The 22,904-nt window shown below is 49.3% G+C and overlaps 1 protein-coding gene across 1 annotated transcript in view; it reads left to right on the forward strand.

The window, feature by feature from the left end:
- The window catches only part of TMEM163 (transmembrane protein 163), a 277,327-nt gene extending 254,811 nt beyond the window's left edge, over positions 1-22,516 (forward strand). The window contains exons 6-8 of the mRNA XM_027965021.3: positions 11,586-11,697; positions 20,070-20,211; positions 21,538-22,516. Of these exons, the coding sequence (XP_027820822.1) occupies positions 11,586-11,697; positions 20,070-20,211; positions 21,538-21,598 (315 nt within the window). The 3' untranslated portion in view covers positions 21,599-22,516. The remainder of the gene's footprint in view (positions 1-11,585; positions 11,698-20,069; positions 20,212-21,537) is intronic.
- The last annotated feature ends 388 nt before the right edge of the window (positions 22,517-22,904 follow it).

Below are 22,904 nucleotides of genomic sequence, written 5' to 3' on the forward strand. Positions count from 1 at the left end.
CAGTGTTACAGTGTTAGACTGCTGCTGGCGGCTGGCCAGCCAGAGACAAGGATGGTCCGCTTCATGTGATGATGTGAATCTGTCAGATGAGTTGGATTTTCAGGTGTTGATGCACACCCCCACTTCCCTGTTGATGTATAGGATATTGGTGGGCCGATGAGGGTGGGGGCCCTAGCCATTCTGGCTGCTGTAACAGTGTGTCAGTTACAGTATGCTGTATGCTGTAACTGACCCAGTGACTCTTTAAAAAAGTATTTATTTATTTGGCTTTCTTCAGTCTTAGTTGTGGCATGCGGGATCTTTGTTCCCTGTTGGGGGAACTTTCACCGTGGCTCAGAGACTCTCTAGTTGTGATGCTCAGGCTTTGTTGTCCCGAGGCATGCGGGATCTTCCCAGATGAGGGATCTAACCCATGTCCCCTGCATTGGCAAGTGGATTCTTAACCACTGGACCACTAGGGAAGCCTCAGTTATATTAACTTTAAATTCAAATAGTCAATATGTGTTTAAATGTGAAAAGCACTATCAGAAAAATCAGGTTAGAATATAGGGAAGGATTATTAGTCAGGGACCATCAGAAAGCAAAGAGGAACTAAAGAGCTTCTTGATGAAGGTGAAAGAAGAAAGTGAAAAAGCTGACTTAAAACTCAGCATTTAAAAAATGAAGATCATGGCTTTTAGTCCCATCACTTCATGGCAAATAGAGGTGAAAAAGTGGAAACAGTGACTGATTTTATTTTCCTGGGCTCCAAAATCACTGCGGGCGGTGACTGGCCACGAAATTAAAAGAGGCTTGCTCCTTGGAAGAAAGGCTGTAACAAATCTGCACAGTGTATTAAGAAGCAGAGACATCACTATTCCAACAAAGGGCTGTCTAGTCAAACCTGTGGTTTTTCCATTAGTCATGTACAGATGTGCAAGTTGAACTATAAAGCAGGCTGAGTGTTGAAAAATTGATGCTTTGGAACTGAGACTCTTGAGAGTCCCTTGGACAGCAAGGAAATCAAACCAGTCAATCCTAAAGGAAATCAACCCTGAATATTCATTGGAAGGACTGATGCTGAAGCTGAAGCTCCAATATTTTGGCTATCTGATGTGAAGAGCCGACTCATTAGGAAAAATCCCTTATGCTGGGAAAGACTGAGGGCAAGAGGAGAAGGGGCAACAGAGGATAAGATGGTTGGGTGGCATCACTGACTCAATGGACATGAATTTGAGCAAACTCAGGGAGATGGTGAAGGAGAGGGAAGCCTGATGTGCTGGAGTCCATGGGGTCGCAAGAGAGTTGGACATGACTTAGTGACTAGACAACAATCTCACCAAGAAGGTGATATGTGAGCTGTGATATGACAGAAGTAGGGGAGTGAGTAGAAACAGCATGTGCAAAAGTCCTGAGGCAGGAGCACACTCAGTGTGTTTGAGGAGCAGAGAGGAAGCTGAAGTGGCGGGAGCTGGGTGAGAGAAGGAGCAAGTGATAAAGGTGAGGGCGGAGGGGTCAGCTTTGTCCAATGGGTTTAATTTGGTTTGATTTCACTGAGATGAGCTAGAAAAGACCATCATGCTATCAACATCCATCAGGTTGTCAGTATGCTTATCTACCAGGTCAGCAGGCTATGTGTGGCGGGCAGTGCAAGGACCCTGTGTCTTTCCGGAAAAAGCTGACCAAGACCCAGATCTGGCTGACCACAGTCTCCTGAGATAGTGTGCAAGTCACACGTCAGCACAAAGATCTTCCCCAGATCAGCTTTTATCAGCTCTGCCCTGATTGCTTTTGAATCTTAAAATTAGCCCTGTTGCTATATTCTAGCCTAGACTTAAAGAACTGGAAGGGGTTGGTGATGCCAGGCTGCTGAGAAGGAGGCAAAGAGTAGGTGAGAGCCTCTGCTGTCTTTGGGGAGCCACCTGCTCTTCCCAAGCCTGTTTCCCCTCCTGAAGCATGGGCTATATGACCCATACTTTTCCGACTCCAGTGCTCTGTATTTTTTAGACCACTTCATATTTATACAAACAGCATGCCCTCCCTTATCTGGTGGCAGGCCAGAGTTGGGGGGCTGGTGGTGGTGATGCTGGCTGGTGTGGGGGGTGCTGGAGAGGGGCTGCTGGGGAAGGAGCATGATCTCTACGGCCTGATCTCTTGGCTGAGACAGGATTAGTCTTGGTGTAAATCAGGGTTTGTGGTGAAGAGTTTTTCATACTGCAGGGGTCTATCAGGTTTTTGGAATTCTTCTCTAAATGATTCATCCCACTGAGTAAAGGTGTTTCTTTTTCCATTGGGGGATCAACAAAGTTAGACCATTACAGAGTAAAGGCATTACTGGCTCTTATAAAAGACATGCCCCTCAGATGGACTGGCCATTATCACATGCTCTCTGGAAGGTAGAGGCCTTGAGGAGGACAGGCTGAGGAGGGGGTGCCTTCTCCTAGGCTGGTCTGAAGTTTGGGTTGGGAATCGTGGGTGATTGCTCAGACAGGCAGGAGGCACTCTGCAGGTCTGGGGTAGGCCATGGGGTGGTGGGGCGGGCCTGGGGTGGCAGCCACTGTCAAGTCCTCGTGCCCCACATCCCTGGCTGCAGACCCAGCTCATATCTGGCATCTTCGAGTGTGAGTGAGGCCATGAGTGTCTGTCAAACCAGGATTCTTCTGATGTCGCAGAATTTCAGGCTTGCCCTCACTGATGTCCTCTGTCCAACAGTCCAGAGTCACAGTTGGTGCTCAGGAACTGGGGTGGTGTTACTTCCCACTCCGAGGTACATTCCAGCATCTCATTTAATCATGAGGAAATCAGCCAGCTTAACCCTCTCCTCTCCCCACCCCCACCAACCCAGGCAAGCATTTACCACTTAGATTTTTAAGCTTATGTTCCTTACTTCCATGGAGGGTCAGGATGACAGCTATGTGGATAAATGCTTCTGCAGCTTCCATTAAAACTGCTTGTAAAAGACTTTGTTGATTATGATTTTGGTGTCTCTCTCTGCAGCATAGTAGTTCACAGCACAGATTTTTTTTTTTTTTTGCAATGGGTATAGCTCCTGGGGTGGATGAGAAAGGACCTCTCCACACAGTGAGCTCACAGGAGAGGGGGACAGTGAAGGAAGGAGGGGTCATAGGACCTGGGAGAACATGGTTCCAGGGGCTCATGGAGTGGAAACATTGTCAAGAAATGCTTAATAGAGGAGAAAACACTCAAGATGAGTCTATAAAAGGAAATTTACTCACCCAGATGGTAGAAACACATCAGTGCAAGAAATTCATGAGACTCAAAGGCAGTCCATCTGGGTACATATTCCACCACTGACCTCTCAAGCCTCTAATCTAATCTTTATTTGATTAGATTAGATCTCTGTCCTGACAGTGAACATTATGTCCTTTATAATAATGTGCATATGCTGAATTGCGTAAATACTAGTAATCACCTCAGGATCCCTGAGCTAAATTGCTATTTTTAAAAAAAAAATTAGTTTTATTGAGATGCAGTGTGCATACAGTAAACTACCGCTCATATATTTTGATGGGTTTTGACAGATGTTTATAATTACAGAACTACCACCATAATGAAGATAGAGAATATTTTTGTCACTCCAATAAGTGCCGTCACATACTTTTGCGGTCATCAATTAATTCCTCTTCCCAGCTACTGCTCTAGCTGCCAGCATGGTTTTCCTTTTCTAGAATGTAGTAGCAATGACTCATGACCTGTTGACTCTCTCATGTCTGCTTTCTTTCATGCAGCATTTGCTTGTCAAGTGCAGCTGTGTTCTTACTGAATGCACCACTAGTCCTTTTTCATTGCTGACTAGTATTCCATTGCCTGGCAATTTATCCATCAAACAGATATTTGTGTATCCACAGTTTGTTTATCCATCGCTTGTTGAGCATTTAAGCTGTTTCCAGTTTTTGGATGCTATGAACATGGTAGCTAAGAACAGTGGTGTGCAGATTTTTGTGTGGACTTAGGCTTTTTTTTTTTTCTCTTGGATAAATACCAGTGAGCAGAATTGTTGGGTCCTATGGGCTTCCCTGGTGGCTCAGACAGTAAAGAAACTGCCTGCAGTGTGGGAGACCTGGGTTCAATCCCTGGTCTGGACAGTCCCGTGGGAAAGGAAATGGCAACCCACTCTAGTATTCTTACCTAGAGAATTCCATGGACAGAGGAGCCTGGCGAGCTATAGTCCATTGTGTTGCAAAGAGTCAGACATGCCTGAGTGATTAATATTAATATATGGTAAGTCTATATTTAACTTTATAAGGACTGGCCAATCTCTTTTGCAAAGTGGCTATACCATTTTATATTCTTATTCACAGTCCAGGAGAGTTCTTGTTATTGCAAATTGTACCACAATTGATGTTCTTTCTCTAGTTTTACTAATTCTAATATGTATGTAGCAATATCTCATAGTGGTCCTGATTTACATTTCCCTGTTGACTAATGATGTTGGCTGTCTTTTCATCTGCTTATTTGCTAGTCATGTATCTTCTTGGTGAAGTGTTTGTTCAAAGCTTTTACTCATTAAAAAAAATTGAGTCATCTGTTTTCTTCTTATTGAGTTGTGCATGCTCAAGTCCTTTAACAAATGTGTTTGCAAATTTTCCCCCAATCTGTGGCTTTCCTTAATTATTTTAATAGTGTCTTTCAAGGAATAGAAGTTTTTAATTCTTTTGATGAGAGGAAAAACGGTATCTTGGTTTAATTTTTGTTTCTTTCATTAGTGTGTTTAAGCATCTTTCATATGTTTAACATTTGCTTAATTTTTGTGCTTGTCTTTTGCCCATTTTCTATTAGTTTCTTGGTCTTCTTTTGGATTTCTAGATTAGGGAGACTAACCCTTTGTGATAACATTTTTTTCCAAGCATGTATAATTTATCTTCTGCATATGTTTCAATTTTCCATGTAGTCAAATATATCAATTTTTATGCCTTTGAGATGGTTATAAAGCCCTTCACCACTACGAGGTCATAAAGAAACTTACCAGAGTGAACATGACTTATGTCGCTTTCACCTTTAATATACATTTACCCTCAGCTTCTGAGTGAGTGGCTAGTTGTCTGGAACCTTTTTTCACTAATTTCTAACCATTTAGTGATGACCCAACTGTGAGAAACCACAGTCAGCCAGCACTGCAGCAGTGGAGACAGAGTGCCTAATGAGGGAATGCCTGTCCCCCTGTTTGTGCAGGGTCCACAGTCAGCACTGTGAGAGATGCTTAGGCGGCCGTGGTCGAGGCAGCTTGGTGAGGTTTACAGCTGGGAACACAGCCAGGTCCTGCTTCCAGCTGAGTGACCTTGGGCAGGTCGTCTCACTGCTGTGCATGTGTCTCTCCACCTTTCAGATGCCTGTCTGGGCAGTGAGGATTGAGTGGGACATGACGGGCGCGGCTGCACTTGGAGAGAAGCCATCAGCGGTGCATACCTGCTCGGGTTTGCAACTTCTCTTCCTTACGTAGCATTTACCTTATGTACCAGCCACGTCTCATCTGGCTTCCCGACTCTCGGGAAGGTTACAGTCAGAATCACCTTAACTCAGGATGACATAACAAAATGCTAGGAACTTGGTGGCTTTTATTTCTTATGGAATTTATTTCTCATGCTTCTGGAGACTGGAACTCTGAGATTAAGTTGCCAGCAGGGTCAGTATCTGGTGAGGGATTGCTCCTTGAATCCTAAATAGTTGCCTTTTCACTGTTACCTCACCTGGCCTTTCTTCAATGTGTGTAGGTGGAGAGAACAAGAGAGAGAGAGAGATTTTTTTCTTCTTGTTATAAGGACACTAATACCACCATGAGGGCCCCATCCTCATGATCTGATCTACTTCTAATCACCTCCCTCATTTCCATCTCCAGATTCTATCACAGTGAAGTTAGGGCTCTCACATGGGGAGGACACAAAGGTCTGTAGGAGGGACTGATGTCTTGAGCAGGCGGATGACTACTTCTCTGTGACATTATGCTCGTGCTAACCATAGATATGGAGGCTGGGGGAAGAGAGAAGACCCAGGTGGGCTCTGGCTGGGAGACTCCCTTTAGACTTCTAGGATGTTGAAAGCTGGTTTGGGGTGAGGGCATTGGCAGGTCTGTGCCAGTCCAGTCCTCCATGAGACTGGCTATGAAGTTAATTTTGTCTGAAGTAGATCAGTGCAGCTATGGTGGGCAAAGCCTTGTAGCTCTTGATGAAGCTTTGAGGTGGCCCCAGTCTCTGTTTTCCCAGACTTGAGGAAGGCAGATGTTCTTTCCGAGCTGGGAGCAGACTGGTTGGTGGGAATAATCCACAGACACGAAAACCCCGAGTTTGGCACCTTGGCTTCTGCACTTTTAAATATATCATTTATTCTGTGCCAGGCCCTGTTGGAGCACTTTGGAATATCCTTTTGAGGTAATATGTGAAGCTTAAGCAGGGAAGCAGAACTACTCTTAACTGGTCTGGATGGGGCTTTGTTTCAGAATGGCAGGAGGCTCCTGCTTCAGAGTCTGGGCCTGAAGTTAGCGGGGCTCCCCAACAAGAGAGGAGCAGAGCAGGACTGCCAGAGACCCTGAAAGAGCTGCATCTGAGTCTCAGGGTCTCAGCCTCAAGGACACGGGTGATCTGATCTGCAGAAGAAGCTTTTGGCATGAAACCACACACTGAGCACCTGGCCCAGGACTCAGACGCTGGAGGAGGGGAGCCAGGGGAGCTGGCAGAGCTGAGGGCCTGGTGTGGCCCTTCTCCCTCCACTAAGAGGAGCCAGTGGGTCAGCAAGATGTGCCCCGCAGCTGTCTTCAGGGACAAGGGACCACCGCATCACCTCCACTTTCCAGATCTCCCGCAGATGTCTCTGCTGGCCGAGTGTGGCTTGGAAACACCTAACAAGGGGATTCTGGGAAACGTAGCTCTAGCTGACCCTTGTGGACATACTACACAGCCACCGGGGGTGGTAGATTTTTTTTTTTTTTTTTTTTGCATTTTACAAGTGCTTACAGGGAGGGAGGTTTGGTGACTTGCCCAGAGTCATACAGTTATTAAGTGAGCCTTCTGCTTGGGTGCCTTTAATTATCATATGATGCTTCTACTTTATTACATCAGGAACCCCCTGCCCTATTCCTCCAGTATTCCAGTCCATGGAAAGCTTCTCCAGGGTAAAGGGTAGGTCCTGAGCGCTCCTTTGCCCTTGTTAAGTCACCACGGATACCAACCCCAGTTTCGCTTATGCGTCTTTACATTGCGCCGAGTGTGGTTTTCTCTAGGTAATGAATTCCTTGTGTTTCCTGTATAGGAGTACTTACCATGCTGTGTCTGGGGCTCACCATTAGCACCTAATGTGGCTGTTTGGTGAGATAAGTTAGCTTGTGGATAATGCATCTTGTGCCTCTAACAACAATTACTACATTTAACTGCATACCAGCTGCCTGCCAGGGGCTGTGGGTATGACACTGCTCTTTGTGGAAGAGAAAATTGAGATCTGAGAGCCTCAGTTTGTTTCCCCAGTGAGAAGTGGAGTCTAGTTTGAGCAAAGATCTGCTGGTGCCTCATGGTCCTTTGTCAGCCAAGCCTGCATGCAGCAGTGAGCTCCCCAGGTGAGCAGAACCAGGGGAGGACCAGCAAAGCCCACTGCTCTTCTCGAGATGCATCTGGGGGTGGGAGGGGTACCCTAAACCCCAGCTCCCTGGGGCTTAGATGGGGTGAACACAGTCTTTCTCTATCTCTGAAAAGGTAGGGATGAGGGTTTTGTGGGCAGATTGAGTGGAGCTAGAAAGGTTTCAGGCAGGGGGTGAGCACAGTGAGAATTTAGCTCTTCAATCTGGGGTCTCACCATACTTAATTGAATGTCTCAATCTCCCAGTTTAGGCTTTTTGAATCCTGTCTTCATGTGGGTCTGTGTTTGTATGTGATTCCTTATCATATTTGCATTTTTTTCTTATGCATTGTTGTTGTTCAGTTGCTCAGTTGTGTCCCACTCTTTGCAACCCCATGGACCTCAGCACACCAGGCTTCCCTGTCCTTCACCATCTCCCAGAGTTTGCTCAAACTCATGTCCATTGAATCAGTGATGCCATCCAACCATCTTATCCTCTGTCACCCCCTTCTCCTCTTGCCCTCAGTCTTTCCCAGCATAAGGGTTTTTTTTTTTTTTTTTTTAATGAGTCATCTCTTTACATCAGATAGCCAAAATATTGGAGCTTCAGCTTCAGCATCAGTCCTTCCAATGAATATTCAGGGTTGATTTCCTTTAGGATTGACTGGTTTGATTTCCTTCCTGTCCAAAGGACTCTCAGGAGTCTTCTCCAGCAACATAGTTCAAAAGCACCAGTTCTTTGGTGCTCAGCCTTCATTATGGTCCAACTCTCACATCTCTACATGACTACTGGAAAACCATAGCTTCGTCTCTATAGACTTTTGTTGGCAAAGTGGTGTCTCTGCTTTTTAATACACTGTCTAGGCTTGTCATAGATTTTCTTCCAAGGAGCAAATGTCTTTTAATTTCATGGCTGCACTCTGGGTCCACAGTGATTATGGAGCCCAAGAAAATAAAGTTTGTCATTGTTTCCCCATCTATTTGCTAAGAAGTGATGGGACTGGATGCCATGATCTTCGTTTATTGAAAGTTGAATTTTAACTCAGCTTTTTCACTCTCTTCTTTCACCTTCATCAGGAGGCTCTTTAGTTCCTCTTCCTTTCTGTCATTAGAGTGGTTATTGATATTTCTCCCAGGAGTCTTGATTCTAGCTTGAGCTTCATCCAGCCAGGCATTTCTCATGATGTACTCTGCATAGAAGTTAAACAGGATGACATTATACAGCCTTGATGTACTCCTTTCCCAATTTTGAACTAGTCTGCTGTTCCACGTCTGGTTCTAGTTATTGCTACCATCTCGCATAGTTAGACTGAGTTCCCACATGAAGAAAGCTTTGATTTGGGGAGTGGGGGGGGATCCTTCCCCAACACCACCCCTATCCCCCTGTTATGTAACCTCATGCACAGCAGGGACTTGGGATCTGCCAAGAGGCCAGGTTTGGCATAGTCCTTACTGATCTTTTGAGGAACTGAAACTTTAATACAGTGACTATTCTAAAAAACTGCAAAATTTGGGATAGTGTTAGATTTATGCATCAGTTACAAAGACAGGGTTTCCCTGATAGCTCAGTTGGTAAAGAATCCACCTGCAGTACAGGAGACCCTGGTTCAATTCCTGGTTTGGGAAGATCCTCTGGAGAAGGGATAGGCTACCCACTCCAGTATTCTGGCGTGGAGAATTCCATGGACTATATAGTTCATGGGGTCGCAAAGAGTTGGACATAACTGAGTGACTTTCACTTCGCTTACAAAGACGTTACAGAGAGGTCCCGTATGCCCTTCCTCCAGCCTCCCTTAACGTTAACATCTCATGCAGATAACCAAGGTGCCTTTACTCACACTGCGAGATGATGATGATGTTCAGCCACTAAGTCGTGTCCAACTCTTTGCGACCCTGTGGACTGTAGCCCGCCAGGTTCCTCTGTCCATGGGATTCCCCAGGCAAGAGTACTGGAGTGGGATTGCATTTACTTCTCCAGGGGATCTTCCCAAACCAGGGAACCGACTCACGTCTCCTCCATTGGCAGGTGCGTCCTTTGCCACTGAGCCACCTGGGAAAAACGCTATGAGATGACAACACTATTAACAGAACGCCAGCCTCTGCGCTGATTTCCCCAGATTTCCTGCTAATGACCTTTTCTGTTTCTGTGGCGTTTTATCCTCACATCCCCTTAGCCTCCAACCTGTGACAGTTTCTCGGTGGTTCCTTGTCTTTCATGATCTTGACATGTATGAAAAGTAGTACTCAGGTGTTTTATAGACCATCCTCAATGCTGTTTATGTTTTTTCACAATTCAGCTGAGGTTATGGATTTGGGGTAGGACACCCAGAGGTGTCCTTCTCACGTCCCATCCTATCAGGAGGCATGTGTAGCAGTATCATTGTGTGTGGACATGCTCACCTTGCTCACTCACCTGGTTTCTACCCTATAAAGTTATGTTTGGGTTGGCCAAGAAGCTTGTTTGGGTTTCTCTTTGAAATGTTATGGAAAAACCCAAATGAACTTTCTGGCCAAACTTGTTTTTCCTCTTTTCTGTATCCTGTTAGATTCGAGTCATGAGTTGAGCTGACATGCAAAGGACCAGGGGATTAGGCTGTGCCTTTTGCGGGGATGCATTGAAGGATTTGTGGACATGTGTTAAAGCCAACCACCACTGATGAGTGTTGTGGAGGAGGTGCTTTGCAGATACCCTCTTTCTAGAGAGGTGATTTTTCAAATCACTTTACTCAGGTTTGAACCTGGGTAAGCAGGCTGTCTTCCTAGCTTTCTATTACTTGGTTATTTGAATAATAAAGTGCTTAAGGAATTCTGTTCTTTGAGTATGTGTGTGTGCATGCTGAGTCATGTCCAACTCTTTGTGATCCCATGCACTATCGCTCGCCAGGCTCCTCTGTCCATGGGATTTTCCAGGCAAGAATACTGGAGTGGGTTGCTATTTCCTTCTCCAGGGATCTTCCTGTCCCAGGGATTGAACTTGCATCTCCTGCTTCTCCTGCATTGGCAGGCAGATTCTTTAGCACTGCGGCACTTAGGAAACCCATTCTTCGAGCACGTATGCTGTTCATCAGATTTGTGCTGGCAGTGCCTTTCCATGTTGGGGGATCTGGAGGCTGTGTCTCATGGGAGTGGTGCCTGGGAGCCCTAAGCTGAGAGCTTCCATGGGCCCTGCTGTCAGGCAGTAGACACAGTGCTACTCGCTTTGGCATGCGACTCACTCACTTGCTTCCAAAGGTGAGCTAACAACTTAGAGGAAGTGCTAAGATAACATCAACAGCAAAGTATATTTTTAGATGCCTTGTCCCACCTTGAAAGCTATATTTGAACTTCCAGTGGCTTCTGTGAAGTTAAGGAAAGAATACGGCTAGAAGTAGCCATATTGATCAGCCATAACTGACCCTGTGGCAAGTTCAGTTGGCCCTGTTCTCAAGCCGCTGGTCTACTTACTTGTTCCAAACTTTGCAATCAGCTGCTTTTTGACTTATCCTTGGAAAACTCTACATAGAAGTTACTATTGTTAGCACTTTGACCAACTCCGTGATTGATCAATGATTGCCAACCATTTTGGCGGAATAGTGGGAAGGGAAATCTCCTACAGGAAAAGAAAATGTAATGGGTTTCTGAGGTTTCTAAAGAAATATAAATCTGGATCGTGTGTTTCTGATCCTCCTTTTCAGTTTCTGGTGACACAGGTAACAGGTACGAAAGCAAGCAATATACTCCCACCTGGTGGCAGCATCTGTTCTTCAGTCACTGAGTGACTCTGCCACCTCGTGGACTGTGGCCCACCAAGCTCCGCTGTCCACGGGATTTCCCAGGCAAGAATACTGGAGTGAGTTGCCATGCCCTCCTCTAGGGGATCTTCCTCACCCAGGGATCAAACCCACATCTCCTGCATTGGTGCGCGGACTCTTTACTGCTGAGCCACTGGGGAAGCCGAGTGGCAGCATACTCAACTGTAAATTCTGGGAGCAAAGGCCAGTGGTTTGCCGATGATCTGCTCTGGCATGAGCTGAACCATTGAAATCTGGAACTTCCTCTTCTAGGATGATTTCCTGTTCAGCGTCTCCATTTTAAGTGGGATCCTATGCAGCATCCTGGCTGTGCTGAAGTTCATGCTGGGGAAGGTTCTGACCAGCAGAGCACTCATAACAGATGGTGAGTAAGGCCAGTGTGCCTGGCCTCCGGGGGCTGAGCTCACAGTGAGGGAAGGTGCTGTTTGGGTCACTTTCAGCTGCTCATCTTGCAGAACAGCTTGGAATCTGTTCCCCACTGTTCTCCCTTCCCCAGGCTGTTTCATGATTCTCAGGGTTCCCTATCAGGGCAGATGTTTTGCGCCTGGGAGCTGAATACGCTCTTCCTAAAGCACCTCCACCCGGACCTCCTAACAGGGTAACTCAGGGCTTGCCTCCTAATCATAGAGCACAAAGGGCTTCCCAGAGTCTTGTTTATTGTGCATCACTGCAAATAAAAAGTAAGCATATTCCCTGGATTCTATGAAGGTCTGGTGCGTGTTCCACACCCATTTCCCCCTTACCTGGGAGTTCAGGTAGCAGTGACCAGGGCTTTGCTGGGGAAATGAGCCACGTGTACTTTGCTCAAGACCCGAACCAGGTCAGCGTGCCCCTCTGTGTCCTGTGGGTCAGGAGGAGCCTCCTGTGTGGCGTTTGGGCAGACGGAGAAGGGTGTGTGGAAGTAGGAAAAGCACGTTTCAGTTTTTGCACACTGGTGCTGGCATGTAAACTAGAAATGTGATGAACACAGCCTCCCGGCTGTTTTCTTTCTCTTTATCCCAGAACGTGTGAAGTTTCTGAGGGTTGGGAGTAGAGACGTGTGCCCCTGTGCCCTGGGGTGAGAGGTCACAGGGTCCTAGCTGGTGGGCTGGTGGCTGTACCTGCACAAAATAGAGCAGAGATCGTAAGATTTTTTTCCCCCCTTAGCCATACCACGAGGCGTGTGGCATCTTAGTTACCTGATCAGGGATTGAACCCAGGTCCCTGGCAGTGAGAGCACTGAATCCTAACCATGGTCCACCAGGGAATTCCCATGATTTATTGTTAAAGAACCACTCCCTGCTCCTTAGACTCTCAGAGCTCCCGCCTATGTAAAATATGGGGATGCAAACATATGTGGGCAGCTGCAGTTCCTTAACATGAAGGATGGGAAGGCGGGCCTGGGGGGAGGCTGTACTGGTCAACACAGCTTACATGCTAAGTCACTCAGTCATGTCCGACTTTTTGCGACCCTGTGGGCTGTAGCCAACTCCTCTATCCATGGAATTGTCCAGGCAAGCATACTGGAGTGGGTTGCCATTTCCTTCTCCAAGGGTTCTTCGCTACCCAGGGATTGAACCCATGTGTCTTACGTCTCCTGCATGGGCAGGCAGGTTCTTTACCACTAGTGCCACCTGGGAAGGCCTGCATTATTCCTGTAAGTCTGTCCTACATTACAGCCTAAAGTCACAGAGCCTCTGTGCTGACACAGCATCAGCACTTTCTCTGTTCAGTTGACTACAGCTGAGATGCTGAACTGGAGGCCCCAGCAGTCAGACCATGCCCCGCAGCTGCCAGGCAGGAGGCCCTGTCCCCTCCACACCCATGATCCTGAAGCTTGACCCGTTTCTTCTCAGAATAGTGGGACCTCTCCCATGACAGGCGGTCTTCCTTAACATTTTAAGAGAAGCCCCTGATGATAAGCATGTATTTTCTAACGAAGTGACTCCGGAGTCCATAGTTTTCACCTACAGAACCATCCAAACACATAAATGGTCTTCCCATCTGCCTCCTGAACCCTCAGGAAGGGGTCATTACAAGGAGGAGTGAATAGTTTAAGGGAAAATTGTCCCACAAACAGGCAAAGCGGAGACAGGCACTCCTCAGGGAGAGGGAACCGAGGTGGGAGGGAGCCTGTGGCCTCGGGAGGGGATTGGGGGGCTGTTGTGAGGAAGGGTCACAGGGTGAGGGGCCTTGCCAAGTGGGAAAGGGTGGACCATTCAATATGCCAGGTCAAGTGCGGGATTTTTGGATGTTTTGTTAAATATTTAAACAGATGAGGGGGTGACATGGTGGATGTTTCTAAATGATCCTTCTGGCCAACAAGGTGGAGAACAGAGCAGAGAAACTTCTGGGAGGGAGAGGTCTCTGGGGATCCCAGAGGGTGGTGGCCTCAGAAGGTGAGGGCAGAGAGGTGGGATGTGGGGGAACTGAGGAAATGTCGGTGATGTTTATAAAATGGGCAGAGCTCAGGGACAGACAGGCCGTGGAGGCTGAGGAGAGACAGAGCAAGGCTGCTGCAAAGCGTGGAGGCAGCACTCCCACCCCAGGCCCGCCGCATGAGCCTCGTGGCCTGGGGGTGGGGGGAGGCTTGGCACACTCTGCAATCCCTCACTTAGTGGGCGTATCAGCAAAATATGCAGCAGTAATTACAGCCTCCTGCTAATTGCATTGTCTGGGATCCTGATTTTCTTCATTCATTGATTAGCAGAACAATCTGTAATTATGTCCTTACTTGGGGAGGTAGGGGGCAGGCTAGGGTTCAGGAGGCCAGCCTGCCCTTCCTGTTGACTTGGCCCAGGGCAGGGGAGCAGGCCAAGTGCTTTCTCTCCAAGAAGGAAGCAAGTCCAGCAAATTGCTTCTGTTGCGGAAAGGCCAGGCAGGTCTCACTTGTCACCTGGTGAGGCAGCTGCTTCCCAAGCTGGAGTTATGTGTGAAATGGGTGGGGCCGTGTGTGTACTAGGCCAGGCTGACTCCACCAGATCCGGTGTCCCTGGGTCCTGTTCTTACAGTCAGGAAGCATATCTCCAGGGAAAGAGGGGCAGCAGGGTGCAGGTGGATTCCAGGCTTCCCCATGCTGTGCAGGAAATCGTGTCTAACTGGGTTTTCTTGCTTTGGGTATTTAGTGATGTGATAGCGTGCGATCATCGCTATCAGGACTAGGCTGAAGCTGGCTTTGTATTATTTAAGACAAAATGATTTTGTGCAGGAAGTTAATACTACAAATCAGACAGAGGAAGATTGTGGCAAGGTCCCTGGGGGGAGTTCTGAACCCTTGAGGGCCCAGGGTTCTGGCTCCAGAGCTGCCCGCAGGACAGCTGGAAGCCTCTCTGAGATGAGGGGCCTGGGCTGACTCTGCCCAGAGCCTGTGGTGGTTTTCAAGTACATGAATAACTGTGAATGAGAATTTTCTGCATAAAATCAATATGTGCTTAATTATATAGATGCTTATCTAGTCATTAAAGCCAGACTGTTAGAGCCTCTAATCAAGATCGCCTCAGACGTTCTTATGTCTTCCAAGGTGATGACAGCATTTACTTTCTGCAGCTGCTCTGGTGTGTGTTTTTTTTTTTTTAAATTTATTTATTTTAATTGTAGGCTAATTACTTTACAATATTGTAGTGGTTTTTGCCACACATTGACATGAGTCAGCCATGGGTGTACGTGTGTTCCCCATCCCTTGGGGTGATCCCAGTGCACCAGCCCTGAGCACCCTGTCTCATGCATTGAACCTGGACTGGCGATCTATTTCACATATGATAATGTACATGTTTTAATGCTATTCTCTCAAATCATCCCACCCTTGCCTTTTGACAGGGAACATGGGAACGAGCTTGTGGGCATGGGAGTTCGGGGTGGGGCCCCATAGGAGGTGAGGGCAGGGCCCCGGAGGTGAGGGACTGATGGGACCTTGTGGGCTGCTTTGGTAAACTGGGAGGTCTGTGGGTTGGGGCTGTGAGGTTAGGGTCCTTCATGAGGAATGGCTGTAACTGGGAAGGCTCTAGAATCCTGAAGGATGTGGAAGGGCAGATACAGAATTGTCCCCTGGTTCGGTGTGCTGGTTCCAGTGTTTCCGCCAGGCTCACAAGAGGTGCCGCTGAAATGAGCCGTAACCAAAGGTGGGTGGAGAAGGTCAGATGCTCCTGGAGGGGATGGGTGAACAAGGTCAAAGTTCCACCCGCTGTAGGGGCTGGTGGGTCCTCGCACTGTCCTGGGCTGGCTGAGCCTGGTGATTTGGTGGAGCGAGTGGACATCTAGTGGCCGTCTGGGGGAACCTCACTCTCTACACTTTCTGAGCTCCAGCGGGCTGGCTGAGGGCTCCAGGGCCACTGTGCCCACAATGAAGGTGGAGAAAGTGGGGTGTAGGATTCTAGTCTGCGAGGGCCGCAGCCATCTTCTTCCTGTCTCTGCCTTTCCCCGGCCACCCCTCAACACAGAACTCCCCCAACTTTGAGGTTGCTTGAGAGGTCAATTCCAGCCCAGGTAGCCCCTGCACAGAGTAACGGCTTCTGCGGATGCTCTGTGTGGCCCTCTGTGAGAAGATGTGGGCTCCAGAGACTTTTTTGATTCTGTGCGTGCTTGTGTGTTAAGTCGCTTCAGTCATGTCCGACTCTTTGTGACCCTGTGGACCGTAGCCCTCCAGGCTCCTTTGTCCGTGGAGTTCTCCAGGCAAGAATATTCGAGTGGGTTGCATGCCCTTCTCTGGGGGATCTTCCCGACCCAGGGATCAAACTTGTCTCCAGCATTTCCCACATTGGCAGGTGGGTTCTTTACCACTAGCGCCATCTAGGGTCTGATTCCATTTGTTATTAATAAAAAGAATAGGAGGAACCAAGGGACAGCCAGAGGCAAGGGGGTGAATGCCAGCCTCTTATGATGGGAGAGGGGAAACACTGACGATCTCCATGTGTCAGAAGACAGGAGGGAAATATGACCTTGCCGTTCTCAGAGTGGACCTGCTGTCCCCCTACTTGGGGAGACTGGAGGCAGGATGGAGGGTGTGATGTGCAGAGGCCGAAACCAGGGGCAGGGCAGAGAGGGAGGAAGCTCCAGGTGCCCTACATGCAAGGAGCTGGGAAAGACTCGGCCGGCACCCAGCTTCGCGTGAGGTGGCAGAAGGCTGGAGGGGCATCAGCTCCATGAGCTGCGTGGAGAACAGAGACAGAAGGGAAGCAGAGTCCACTTCCTCGTTATCTAGAGGTGAGCGAGTGTGGAGGAGCCCCAGAAACTCACACTACAGGGGCCTGGGCTGCAGCCTCGCCCCAGGCACCCTGAGAAGGGGCACCCAGGGAGTTACCTGCCCCTGGCCTCCACAGCGGGGAGGTGGAAGGTTGAGAGATCTGGCCTTGCGACTTGGTGTGGTGGGACACATCTCTGGTGAAGCTCATGCCAGCCCTGCCCTCCCGCTCCCCCCAGGACACCCAGAGGAAGCTCCTTGTCAGACTGGCTATCTACCAAGGAGGCCTCAGTGGGTGAGGGATGGGAGGCTCACAGTGGGCGGTGGACAGAGATCCCCGGGTACACAGAGAGGGGCAGGAGAGGCCCGCCTGGAACAGCCCTCACCAGCTGCAGGCACCCAGCAAGTCCTGGCCTCCTTTTCCACACAGTTCCTTGGACTGGCCTCCCGAGGATGTGGACCTGGTTGGGAGAAGGTGGAGGGGTTTGCCTTTCCTCATCCTTGTCGCCTGTATTGAGGTGGTACTGGTTTGGAGAGGTCCACTAGGTGTGAACCTTGTGGAGTGGGGAAGTTGACTCTCCATACGGCCCCCAACCACACCCCAAAGTCTCAGAGTAAGCCCTCTGCCTCTTGGTGGCTGTCCGCCCGGAGCTCTAGCTACAGGCTCTGCCTTGGTAGGGAGACCCCAGGGCCTGGGCTGTAGAGGCCTCATCTCTCTTGGGATAGCTCAGCCTGGCGAGTAGGCATCCTCTTAGCAAGACTGAGGCCCTTCTGTCCATCTGTGAGGTCAGTATGAACGCAGCAGTCAGTAGAGGCCCTGAGCAGTAGCAGCCTCCATTCTGGGACTCAGAATACAGCAGGAGAGAGACAAAACTCCTATCCATAAGCTACATTTCGGGTGGGAAAGAGAGGGATGTTTGTAAAAAGAAAAATGGCGAAAAACACCATGTGATGAAGAGCCCTGGAAAACAGTGAAGGAGGGGCAATGATGAGAAGGTAGGAGGGTGTGTCGGGGCTGAGTGCAGGCCGGGGAGGAGGCGGCCTGGGAGACCCCAGAAGCAGGGGTCCGGCGGGGGGGTGGTCAAGTCCGGTGTGGCCGGAGCACAGGGGGTGGGGAGGTCAGGGGACCTGATGTGAACAAGGCTGAAGGGGCTGGTCGCGCACGGCAGGGCTTGTCGGCCGTGAAGAGTGCACAGGTTCCAGGGCGGGCAGCTTGTCTGCTGGAGGGTCTTGGCTGCTGTGCACTACCACAGTCACTGGCTGCTGTGAGGGGGAGTCATTGTGAGGAGGGAGATGTGGGCAGGAGGGGAAGGGGATGGAGGAGGAAGGAAGGGGGCTTGGCCTGGGGGTAGATGGAGCATGACTCTTGGAGGGAACAGTTGACAAGAATGACTTGATGGATGGATTAGATTTGCATGTGAGGAAAGTCCAGGATAGACTCCTAGGGTTGTAGCTTCAGCAGCTGGGTGGATGGGGACGCTGTTTACACAGAAGGTGGCTGAAAGGTAAGTCATTTGGAGGCAGAATTTTTTGCTCTGAACGTGTTCAGTTTGAGATGCTTCTGTGTCTGCAGCTGAGGGGGAAGGTCAGGATGAAACAGAGCTAGGGAGACGCTGGCTTATGGGATGGAGGTGAGAACCTGCGGGGAGAATGTTGATGGAGGAGGATTTCGGGGGACTAAGCCAGGAACTCGGATGGAGGTGACTAGGAGGATCCAGTGAAGGAGAGTGAGGAGGAGCAGCTGGAGGGGGAAGAGAGACAGTGGCAGAGGGCGGTGTCACGTGAGGCTGGAAAGAAGCATTCCCAGGAGGGCGTAAGATGAGGATGGGGAGGCAACCATGGCTTGTGACAGCCTTGAGCCATCCATGACCAGGGAGGGCTCAGGGGATGGGAGGACCTGAGGGGTGGGAAGGCAACCATGGCACGTGGCAGCCTGCAGCCATCCAAGACCAGGGAGAGCTCAGGGGAGGGGGGATGTAAGGGTGGGGTAGGGTAAAGAGAATGGGAGGTAGGCTTAACGGGGGTAGACAGCTCTTCAGGGAGTTTTGCAAAGGGAGGTAGTGAATGGGGATTGTGTTGCGGGTGGCATGGAATCAAGGGAGGAGGTGGAGGTTTATCCCAGTGGGAGTGATCCAGGAGAGGGAGAAGAAATTCAAGAACAAAGTCCTTCAGTGAACAGAGACAAAGGCACTGGTCCGACATAGGAACAGGGGTAACTGGAGAAGCAGCTGAGGATGTGGGGGCAGCGGGCCCAGATGAGTGATGGGTTTGGTGTTAGCAAGATGAGGTATTGTGATCTGAACCTATGTGCTCTAAGATGTGCAAGGCCGAGTCCTCAGCTGCGAACTGGAGCAGGGAGGTGATGGAGGTCTGAGGGGAGAGAAGCGTGTGTGATGACCAGAGATGACCTTGCAGGCCTAGCTTCATCTGGGTCCCATTGTTGGAGGCAGCCTGTTGAGGTCTACCCTGTGGATCTTGAGAAGGGATTTGGCCTAAGTCATCTCTACCCTACACTCTTCTTCCTTTTCCCCTGCTCTTCATTTAGAACGTCCGCTAGTGGTACAGCCCCCACTGAATGCATTTAAGATTGTTTGATCTCAATTCTCCCGCTGGAACCTGGAGTTAACCGCTTTTGAGTTCAGAAGCACGGCGCCCTCACACAGGCCGAGCTGCTGAGGATGGAGCAGGACCTGCTGTTGGAGAGGTTCCTGGCCTTCCCGAGCAGTGTGGGCCTGCCTGCGGCTGCTCTTGGGGCTCAGTTACACTAAGGCAGGCAAGGAGCCTTGTGGCTCACGCCTCAGTGAGCCCCTCTAAGCCGTTCCCTCTTGTGTAGCCTTGGAAAAGCTACACGTAGACTGGAAGTGTGATGTCCAAGTTGTAGGGACCCACCGAGGTGACATGAGGAGGTGATTGAGGTGTGTTGTGTCCAGTTCTTGTTTCTGTAGCGAATTCGAGACTTTGCATGTCCTTCCTGGAAAATGAAAAGCCTCAGGTGGCTTAGGGAGACTGTTGGGAAAGGATGTGGGTTCTGGTATCACCCAGCCTTGCTCCTTTCAATCCATGTAACCCTGGTCAGTTTGTTGAACCTCCCGCATTCATTCTGTTAACTTAAGTTTTATTGTTGGTAAAATGGGGGTGATAATCTGACTTGACAGAATTGAGAAGATCCCAACTCTGTACTTGCCCAGCAGACATCAGACAGATGTGAGTCCCTGAGCATTGAATGTGTCCCGTGTGTTCAGCAGGCCTGGTGCCCCTCCCCTCTCAAGGCCTGCGTCCTAGCGTGTGAGAGGGGAGCATTGGGAACCACACATAGGCTACATCACTTGAGCAGGAGTGCCTGGCAGGGGATGGACACTGATAATGGGGGTGATAACTATCCAGGGGGTCTCTGGTGACATCTGAGTGGAGACTTGGCAAGCCACGTAGGTGTCTGAGGTGGTCGCTGCCGCTTGCAAAGTGCTTCTGGAATATTCCTTCCAGCGCATGCTCTGGAATGCAGAGGCACACCTGGCATTTGGGGGGTTTTCCTTGTGGCCACGCTGGGCACTGGCCTCAGCCTCTCTCTGCTTCCCTTGCAGGGTTTAACTCCCTTGTGGGGGGCGTGATGGGCTTCTCCATCCTTCTGAGCGCCGAGGTGTTCAAGCACAACTCGGCTGTCTGGTACCTGGACGGCAGCATCGGCGTGCTGATCGGCCTCACCATATTCGCCTATGGGGTCAAGTAAGTACTGCTTCCTCTTTGCCCTCTGGGCTGCCAGGGGTGCTGTATTCCCCACTTCTGATAACTACGTCCTGTCCCTGTGACCCTCCTGCTCCTGGGCGAGGTCGGGGACTGGAACAGCCCCAAGCAGCCGTCACACATCCTTGTGGCTGGGAGAGAAGGGAGGTAAGTGGTCCTGCCTTCAACTCTTGGTGCCAGATCAGTGCCCCTTCCTTCCTCTACAGTGAGGGTCATGATGATGCACCAGGCAGGCCTGTGTGGTATCCTCACCTGTTAGCTCCCTCTGCCACCTGGGGCAGTCAGTGGGGAGGTGGTAGAGGGGGCTAAAGCACCCAGATTGAGAAAACTTTTTATAAAAGGGACTTTGTGCAGTAAGGGCTGCATGTAGAAAAACCCACCCAGGCCTTGGGTTCTAGTCCAGCCTGAGGCCACTCACTAAAGTGCCCTGTAGGCATCACTGGCTCTGTATGCAGCATCCAGGCTGGAGTCAGCCTCTGAAAACAGTTTCTCAAGCTTATAAATGTTAACACACTTCTCTCTCCTACCAGGATGGCTTTAATACAAGAGACAGAAAGTGTTGGTGAGGTTAAGGAGAAATCAAATCTCCATATTCTGCTGGTGGGGATATAAAATTGTTTAGCCATTTCAGGGATAGGTTAGCAGTTTCTCAAAGTGTTAAACAGAGTTGCTATTTGGCCTGGCAGTTCCACTCCTTGATACATAATCCAGAGATATGAAAACATATCCATGTAAAAACTTACACACGAATGATCATAGTGGCATTATTCACAGTGGGCAAAAAGGTAGAAAAAACTCGTATGCCCAACATACAACCCATATGCCCAACATACAACCCATATGCAGGTTTTAAAGAACACAGATGTCCATTGATTAAATAAAAGGTGGTAGAGACATAGTGGAGGATTTATTCAGCCAAAAGAATGAAATACTGATTTGTGCCACAGGGATGAACCTCGAAAACACGCCCAATGGAAGAAGCCAGTTACGGAAGGCTACATGGTGCATGATTCCAGTTACAGTCAATACTTCGAATAGGCAAATCTTTAGAGAAAGTAGATTAGCGGTTGTTGTGGGGGATAAGGTGGGGAGTGACTCCTAGTGAGTTTGTTTTTAGGGGGGTGATGAAAATGTTCTAGAATTAGGTGGTGACAGTTGTGCCACCTGTGTGTACACTAAAAAGCACCAAATCACAGGAGTTTTATGGTATGTGAATTGTATTTATAGAAACAAAGCCCCTGTCTGTTCCCCAAGCCCAGGGCTGTGGAGGGTCCTTGTTGGGGTGACCGGTCTGCTTCCTCCTTGCAGGCTGCTTATCGACATGGTGCCCAGGGTGAGGCAGACGCGCCACTACGAGATGTTTGAGTGAAGGTGGCCCGCACTGGCTGCCCCGCCACCGCATGAAGACTGTCAGGACCAGGAGACGTTTCCACGCAGGCAGATGGTGCCCATGTTTAACTGAACATCAGCTTCTCTCTCGGAAAGCTTGTGCTCACAGGAACGAGGTCTACCCCGCAGGTCGGACTGCCTTGCTCTCCTCCCACCACCGCCCCCGCCCGACACCGTAGGACAACACTCACTGAGCGGGGACCCTCCATGGGAACTGACCTCGTCCTCCTTCTGCTATAAAACAGGTTCGTGTGGGGAGGGTACACGCCCTTCTGTGGTGCTCCCAGCCTGACATGGATAGTGACTCGCCAGGCCCACCTCCTCGGGGCCCACCTCCTCTGGTCTCCTGGCAGATTTTAAGAGAGGACCGCACCCTTTGGTCCCACACCCCTTTCCAGAACCATCGTGTAGATCACCTCCTAATTTCTATCCGTGTGTTTCATTTGTTTCATACTGTTTTACTAATCCTCAGTCTAAACACTGGATTTGTTCTAAAGGAGACCATTCTATTTTTAAAGTACTTAGTGATAGATGTATGAGCTTTGCATGTATCAAACTCAGCCCCAATCCTTTCTTGTACATTCAGAGCCCAAACATATATGTGTAAACACAGGATCCCTTTTGGAGAGATGTGAAACTACAGTTTATTTGTAATAAATTATATAATCTATCCATAGATGCATAGATCTACATGCTGTGTGAAGTGGTAATGGTAGGTACATCACAGTCTTCTCGTGATGGCTTCCTCCTCTGTAAGGAATTAGATGTTCTCGGTTTATGTAGCGTTAGTTGTAGACTCTGTACAAAGCAGCCCCCACGTGCAACATTCTGTCCTCCAGCACTGCTGCTTGTCCAGGCAGCGGTGACCAATAAAGACCTTTTCCTGTTTTGTATGGTATGGGGAGGTGATCGCCAGAGTTGTCACTGCTGTGGGCAGGTTTTCTGTCATGGGTGAAGGACGACTTGTGCCCGGGTAGAGCCCCTGAAGGGCAGGTGGTCTATTCTAAGAGGTCACTGACCTTGGTTCAGTCTGATGCTTTTGAGAGTGCTTTTCTCCAACGGCATTCTGCAGCATGTTCTAGGGGCTGTTACCATGTCGCACACACAGAAAACAGACACTGTTCTGGTCTGGGAAATACAAGGTGCAACAGGTTCCTTTGCTGCAGGTTTTTCTTCCTGTATTTAATGTTTAATGTAGTTCCCACTGTGGAATCTTTGTGTAGCATCCTCAAAACTTAAGCACTCAAGTTATGCTCACCTTTCTGGGGACTTGTGTCCCATCAAAG

Source organism: Ovis aries, chromosome 2, assembly GCF_016772045.2.
Source record: "Ovis aries strain OAR_USU_Benz2616 breed Rambouillet chromosome 2, ARS-UI_Ramb_v3.0, whole genome shotgun sequence".
Classification (NCBI taxonomy): Eukaryota; Metazoa; Chordata; class Mammalia; order Artiodactyla; family Bovidae; genus Ovis; species Ovis aries.